Source organism: Anabrus simplex, chromosome 1, assembly GCF_040414725.1.
Source record: "Anabrus simplex isolate iqAnaSimp1 chromosome 1, ASM4041472v1, whole genome shotgun sequence".
NCBI classification, from domain to species: Eukaryota; Metazoa; Arthropoda; class Insecta; order Orthoptera; family Tettigoniidae; genus Anabrus; species Anabrus simplex.
The window spans coordinates 673,724,272-673,731,269 of record NC_090265.1 but is presented as its reverse complement, the minus strand read 5'-3'; the positions used below and the strand labels follow the sequence as shown (position 1 = coordinate 673,731,269).

The following is a 6,998-nucleotide window of genomic DNA, read 5'->3' as shown; positions in this document are numbered from 1 at the left end:
ACAGGAAATGTACTGGACTACACTTTATCATCCTTACAGCCCAGAGTTATCATCCTGAAATTTCCCTTTGTTCAGATCGCTTAAAAAAGCTCTAGGAGCGCAACGGTTTGAAGATGACGAGAGTGTGGAAGACTTCGTGCGCAACTGGCTGGTGACACGACCCTGTTCTTACAGTGAGGTCGTCAAAAAGCTGCCCTTAATTTGACTCAACATGGGAAACCTCACCACGCCCAGACACCGGAAGGATTGACAGATTGAGAGCTCTTTCTCGATGGTGGGTGGTGGTGCATGGCCATTCTTAGTTGGTGGAGTTTCTAAATATTCGCGTCCGGTATCCTTTCGTGCTACCGGCAACAACACATCTTAGGACAGGCGGCTTCTAGCCACACGAGATTGAGCAATAACAGGTCTGTGATGCCCTTAGATGTTCTGGGCCGTACGCGCGCTACACTGAAGGAATCAGCGTGTCCTAGTCAAAAAAGGACCGGAGCTACCCGCTGAACCTCCTCCGTGCTAGTGATTGGGGCTTGCAATTGTTCCCCATGAATGAGGAATTCCCAGCAAGCGATGATTACGTTCCTGCCCTTTGTACACACCACCCGTGGCTACTACCGATTAAATAATTTAGCGAGGTCTTCGGTCCGGTGCGCGGGATCTGGTTCGCGCAGTTTCCAATGTGTCTGGAAAGATGACCGAACTTTATTATTTAGAGGAAGTAAAAGTCTTAACAAGGTTTTCGTAGGTGAACCTGCGGAAGGATAATTACCTACCAAAATTGTTTTATCAAAAAACATTTCGAGAAGGAGGAATCAGATTGGCTGGGACAAACGCATTTCCAAAGCGGAAACTATGTGGAAAAATAAATTGTAATTGTCTTGTTTTTCAATACCAAATGAATTTAAATAAAAAATAAGATCCCATTTATATTTGATCCCTCCTCCCACCCCCATCACCGTAAAACCCCTACGGGTGGAGTGGGGAGGGAGCAATATGTAAATATCCCTGTCAAAGCCATACTTTTCAAGGTCACCAATAAATTGCAGCAAACAATGCTGTCCATAAAGGGCGGGAATTGCCGCTTGCTTTACGGACTTCCTAAAGTGCACACATTGAGTCATTTGGAAGCTATGACCTGCAATAACATTAATTCCCTACAGCAAATGGGAAACAACAGGCACGCTGAATTTACGTTATTTCCTTTGTATCAACCAGTATATTGCAGGAAAAGCATGTTAGGTTAAGGAAGATTTCAAGATACTTCAGTATTATATTTACTTTACAGATTGCATACAATGAAACTAGCAACTACACATCATTCTTCTTGGAATACAGAGAAGTACAATACATAAGCTACTTTGAACACATTTAGCATTTAGACAATCTTTGAACAGAAAATTATTGCACCATTGGCTCCTGTCCTCCCGTCTGAGTGATGGGGATAACACGCTCTCCTTTAGGTTGAGACAAAGCCTGAAAATAGAAAGAAAATCAAGATAAGGAATAAAGTTTAATGAGGAACAAGGTAAAGCAAGCTTATTGTTAAATTTAAAAAGTGTAAACCTTCCGAGGTGCTTCAATGGTGAGGATTCCATCTGAAGAGAGTTTGGATGCAACAGTATTAGGGTCAACATCCTTGGGCAATATGTACCGTCTCTGGAATTGGCGAGAGACAAATCCGTGCTCGTCTGGTCTCTCCTCATGCTTTCCTTCAACCAGAACAGAATTTCCTACAGTCTTGACAACAATTTCCTCGGGTTTGAATTGCCTAACATCAAGGTTTACCTGAAAGAAAAAACCTTTTAAGAAATTTGCTGGAACCCAACAGCATCACTTGGAATGTATGAATAAGCAATATCACCTTACCCGGAATGCATCCTTATCATACTGAAGATTTGATACACCACTGTCACGGGCAGTCCTGTGGCGCCAGGGTCTGAAGTAGGGACAACGTTGCAGAAGTGGCATATCTTCGTTCAAGAGGCCTAGTCCGAAATTTGGGTCGAAGAGGGATCTCGGACGGAAGACATCCCAATCGTCAAAGAAATCATTCATTAGGTATGGAGCAAGAGACATCTGAAATAAATGAAAAAAAAAAAAAATTACAGAATTCCCAATAAACGAGTTTGTAACATTAACCTGCAGAAGTCAGCTACGTTTTAAACTCCCAAGTATCAATCCCAAAAGAAATTGACCATGTACACTGTCTTTGCTCTAAGATTTTCAAAGTTGTGTATTTACATCAGGAAAATGATAAAAGTAAAGGATATGAAATCCTATATCAGCCTTACCCCATGTCATACAGGGTTGTGCTGTCAAAACAAAAACCATGCTATTTCATGTTCTGAAAGAGGAGCAGCTTAATGCTTGTGTGGTAAAGATGTGTTTAAAGTTTTGATGAAGGGTTTAACAGTACAGCTATGTTTGAACCCCAGACAAGAAGATCTCAGGGAATTTAATAACACTGGAGACAGAGCAATTGAGAGTTATTTGAAAAACCAGCCATCCCCAAACTTAATTTTTTCAGGAAACTGAGGAGAATTGTACAATGTAAATAATATTTAGAAGAATTTGGTTAATTGGTCATAAAAAGCATTGTAATGCAGCTTACAGAATATTTATGTTGTATTTGTATAATTAATTGGAATATTTACATATGAAATTTGGAGGTGGCACATTAACGATATCGTGTACACTATGCTCACATGAATATTTCCCTTCATTTGGGTTGTTTTATGGAAGTCATTATCACCATCAAGTTCTTTGTAAAACCTCCAGCACTTCTACATTCCACCACAGAGTCTCATATTTAGTCCCGAGATTCTACATCTGTTTCCCAACTTCCATCATCGATGAAGAAAAGTAGCTGTTGGCGGCCAAGTTCACAGCTAACTGTTTGCCGTCTTGTGAAAAAGCGGACAGAACACATTGAGCACAGAAAGTGGATTTTAGTCTTTTGGAGAAGGCCGGTTTTGCAAGAAGACGGCTTAATTGAACAGGTAGGTATGCGTGCGCTGTCTGTTAGGAGCATAAAGGAATTAGTCATCCTACCACAAGATTCAAATAAGATACATAGTTTATGTATCTAGAGGAAATGGGCATCATACATGCCCTCTCCATATCTGAGCCATTGGCAAAGAAACTTTCCGCAGTGGAGAAACCATGCATTCAACAATGCATGTTCCTTTTGAAGGATCAATTTGGCATTCTGTAGAGTATAAAGTCCCTTGACAAAACCCTCCAACATACATACATTACAAAAATATGCTTTTAAACACACGGAAATATTATGCAAAATAAATTATAGTCTCAAATTTTGAGAGAGAATATTCTTAGAAAAATGTTTCAACACTTGTCCTAAGTAAAGGTAGACAATTCATTCACAGTTGTGTTAATGAGTGCCAGCAGCAAAAGTATTTTTATCAATAATACTTTGTGCTTTTCAACAGAAATTTGAACACTAACATTTAAGAAAAGGAAGTTACAAGTAACAAATTATTTTTGCATTAGCGCCACATTTTATTATTTGTAACCTTCCCTAACTGGAGATTGCCCATTAGCGTAAATTATGGCCTACACAAGACTAATGGCAGCAAAACCTTTTCCTTGGCGACACATGTTGCCGTCTCTGAAGGAGTTTCGTAAGCTGACAATCGCAAGCGATATTAGTTTATCAAAACTGCTTCAAGTACCTTGTTCATTAAATGTAAAGTTGTACTTGCTGTAACATTAGTGATAGACAGCCCTGCCGAAATCTTGTTTTTTTACGTTCATTTTGGCCTCGTGTGTAAACGCCGCTAGAATCTTCACCCCAAACGGGAATCGAAACCCGTTGAACTAACTAAAGTCTTTGTTGCTAATCATCCAACCAAGGAATTAGGACAAAACTTTGTTAAAAGCGAACGTGTGAACACAATATTTAATTTTCATTGTACGATTTGTAGTTTAATAAGCTTGTACCGGTACTTTTTTAGGAGTAGGTCTCACTTGTATCCTGGTTGTTTACGAACGTAAATTACCAATTCCTCCCAGTAGCGGCGATTGGGAATTATAAGTGCGGGGGTAAAAACATATAGGCCCTACAGACAACATTACCCAAGATTGTTGGATATAGCGGATGGGGGCGGAAGTGTTATATACATCGATACTGTAAAATATAAAGCTACAAAGTGGTAAGCCTTTTGATGCTCTGTCGAAATTCGTTCGGAGAGGGAAAAAAAGATTGACAGTTTACCGATTTAAGTGCTGTAATAGTTTTGCGAGATTTTAATTCAATACTATACAATAAAACTTCACCATAGGGACGACATTACACATTTATTACAATTAAATAGAAGTGCAGCGTGATTATACAATTAAGATAATTTAGTATTTTACTACACACTAAGAATGCGCGCAGCAAGCGGGTGAATCATACCTCGGTGTCCATGACCTTGTCAAAAATATATACCCCTGCTACCCTTCCTCAGAGCACATGCAAAGTCTCCACTCCTTGCTGTGACGCTGTACAAGTCTTATCCGCGACGAACGACATTTTGTGCGTATTTCCGCCAATAAATTTGTCAACAATTAAAGAAAATAGAGGAAAGAATTAGCTTATAAGACATGGTTTGTTCAAATTGCTTTTTTTTAAAAAAAATCATTCCTGTAGTTTCAACAGGCTAAAATGGAATTAAAATGTAATAATTTCTCACAAAGTGGGTGGCAACTGCCCCCTTCGCCCCCACCCCTTAATCACCACTACCGTTCCCTCTTGTGAGCACAGCAAAACATTGTATGTTGCATATATGTCTTGTTTTATTATATTTTATAGCGGTTGTGTACCACCAAATAAATCCTACGAAGGCATGTATACCATTCTGGAAGTGCCGGCACTTAAAGAGGTTTATGGTCCGTTTGTTATTGGCAGCACAGTAGCGTTTAGATCAAAGGCGTAATACATCGGACTTCAAAAATCTGAAACGTAAATGTTCACGAGAAGGAAAATAAAAATAAAAAATAAGAATTAACCAGCTGTCCCATACTGGGAGAGTTCTGGTTGGATTAATGGAAATCGTGGGAGTAAGACTAGTGCCAGACGAACCATCCCTCTCTTTTTAGGGAAGCATTTTGCAAACCATTTTTAGCCGGATCAACCCCGGGGAGAGGGAAGGTGATAGTTGCAAAATTATGAACACAATGAATCGCTTACGTGATGCGTGCATGCACAGAAATACAAGGATACCGATACAAGCAAATTAAGTTGTTAATCAGATTACCGTACGGTACCGGTACACTACAGAGTCCTCCAATAAAATACAGAACAAGAATATGATCAAGCTGAATAGTTTTACGGCGAATGACATGTCGCAATTATAATCTTAAATCAGACTTTCGAGGCTTCTTATAGAATATACCTACTTAAGAGATCTGTTTTTCCAATTATGTGTGTGAATGTGAGAAAGAGCTAACCCACTGCATCGATTCACTTTGTCAGTATATGTTGATATTCTTTTGTAAAAATTCCACGACCAAGCTCGATAGCTGCAGTCGCTTAAGTGCGGCCAGTATCCAGTATTCGGAAGATAGTGGGTTCGAGCTCCACTGTCGGCAGCCCGGAAGATAGTTTTCCGTGGTTTCCCATTTTCACACCAAGAAAATGCTGGGGCTGTACCTTAATTAAGGCCACGGCCGCTTCCTTCCCACTCCTAGCCCATTCCTGTCCCATCGTCGCCATAAGACCTAGTGTGTCGGGGCGACGTAAAGCCAATAGAAAAAAATTCCAGGGGGCGGGGGTGTTTTAACCTCCAGTAACCCCCACCCCCTTGGCTACGCCCGTGCCCAAAGCCCATTATCTATAATACAGAGTTTACTTAAGCCCCATTCAATGGAAGTGGGGTACAACACTAATGCACCGCTAGTGCTTTCATTACTGCTGGTTCTAGTTCAATCCCCAGTGAATTATAAGTTATTTCGCACAAATAGCCATCAAAATTAAAATGAAGAAAAGTTCAAGAAGAAGCATCGTCCCACTTAAATTGGAGTCATAGGTCCCAGTACACGATTTTTATTTTATTTTATAGAATAAAAGGTTCGCATTACACGATTCAAATCAAACTCTGCAAAGCGGTAAGAAAACAATGTTTAACAACTCACCTTTACTAGAGAGAAAACTGAAGTCTCGTACAGCTGCAAACACAAACCTCCAAAATATCGTCACGTATTCGCACCAAGCAAACTCAGACAAAACTATATTCAGTTTCTGTCGCTCTTATATACCGTACTTGCATTGGTTTACCATCTAGAATATTCGGATCACAACGTTTCTGGGAGATTCTGGTAAAGGATCTCCTAGAAGTTACTGGGCCCTTCCATCGCGCTGCTGTTCGGCAAACATCGACGGTCAGTGACATTGCTCGTACTCACAGGCGATTGGCTGAAATCCATTCGAGCCCACATCAGCTGCGAAATAGGGGTGTGGGGTGCGAAGAAGGGATGATTCTTGGCGGGAGGGAGGAAAGATTCGACGGAATGTGAGAATGAGAGAGCTGTTCGTATTGTACTTAGCCTGCCCGAATATAAGTTAGAGTTTTTATTTTTCAGTGCTGTTAATTTATGTTTTTTGAAACATTTCATTTTGCCTTAGATCGTGACAAGATCGTACAGTCAGGGTGAAAATTAAAATATTATGGTACCGGGCATAGTTATTTGATGAACCTAAACGTCCCAAATTAGTTTCTTTCAGGAATATTTTTCGATGTAGGTATACTGTATATGTTAGGGATTCAGAATATACAGGGTTATTTAGCTAACTTGTTCATCTCAAATAACTCGTAACCGTTACAGATCTCTTATGTTTTCACTTTCAGTAATGGTACCAAAGGGCTCATAATTGGACTTGCATTAATTTTTCATGGCGCCAGTATCTTCCGAAATAATGGTACCGGTATTATTCTTTATCTTTTCCTTTTTTAAATGGGACTGCAATGTTTCTACAGATAGACTTAAACCTACAAACATTA

The 6,998-nt window shown here is 39.9% G+C and overlaps 1 protein-coding gene across 1 annotated transcript; it reads right to left on the bottom strand.

Annotated features, from left to right (window-relative positions):
- Positions 1 to 1,234: 1,234 nt before the first annotated feature.
- Positions 1,235 to 6,362, bottom strand: LOC136871923 (protein lethal(2)essential for life). The gene is made up of 4 exons (XM_067145656.2): positions 6,133 to 6,362; positions 1,864 to 2,073; positions 1,561 to 1,782; positions 1,235 to 1,470 (listed from the first exon to the last, which is right to left on the bottom strand). The coding sequence occupies exons 2-4, from the start codon at positions 2,071 to 2,073 to the stop codon at positions 1,396 to 1,398; spliced, it is 507 nt and encodes a 168-aa protein (XP_067001757.2). The 5' UTR covers positions 6,133 to 6,362; the 3' UTR covers positions 1,235 to 1,395.
- Positions 6,363 to 6,998: the final 636 nt, after the last annotated feature.

Excerpts from the sequence above, each read along its gene's own strand:
- LOC136871923 (XM_067145656.2), bottom strand. The coding sequence starts at position 2,073 with ATGTCTCTTGCTCCATACCTAATGAATGATTTCTTTGACGATTGGGAT. Across the intron at positions 1,783-1,863 it reads ATGATAAGGATGCATTCCGG|GTAAACCTTGATGTTAGGCA; the intron begins GTAAGGTGATAT and ends TTTTTCTTTCAG. Across the intron at positions 1,471-1,560 it reads CCATTGAAGCACCTCGGAAG|GCTTTGTCTCAACCTAAAGG; the intron begins GTTTACACTTTT and ends TTCTATTTTCAG.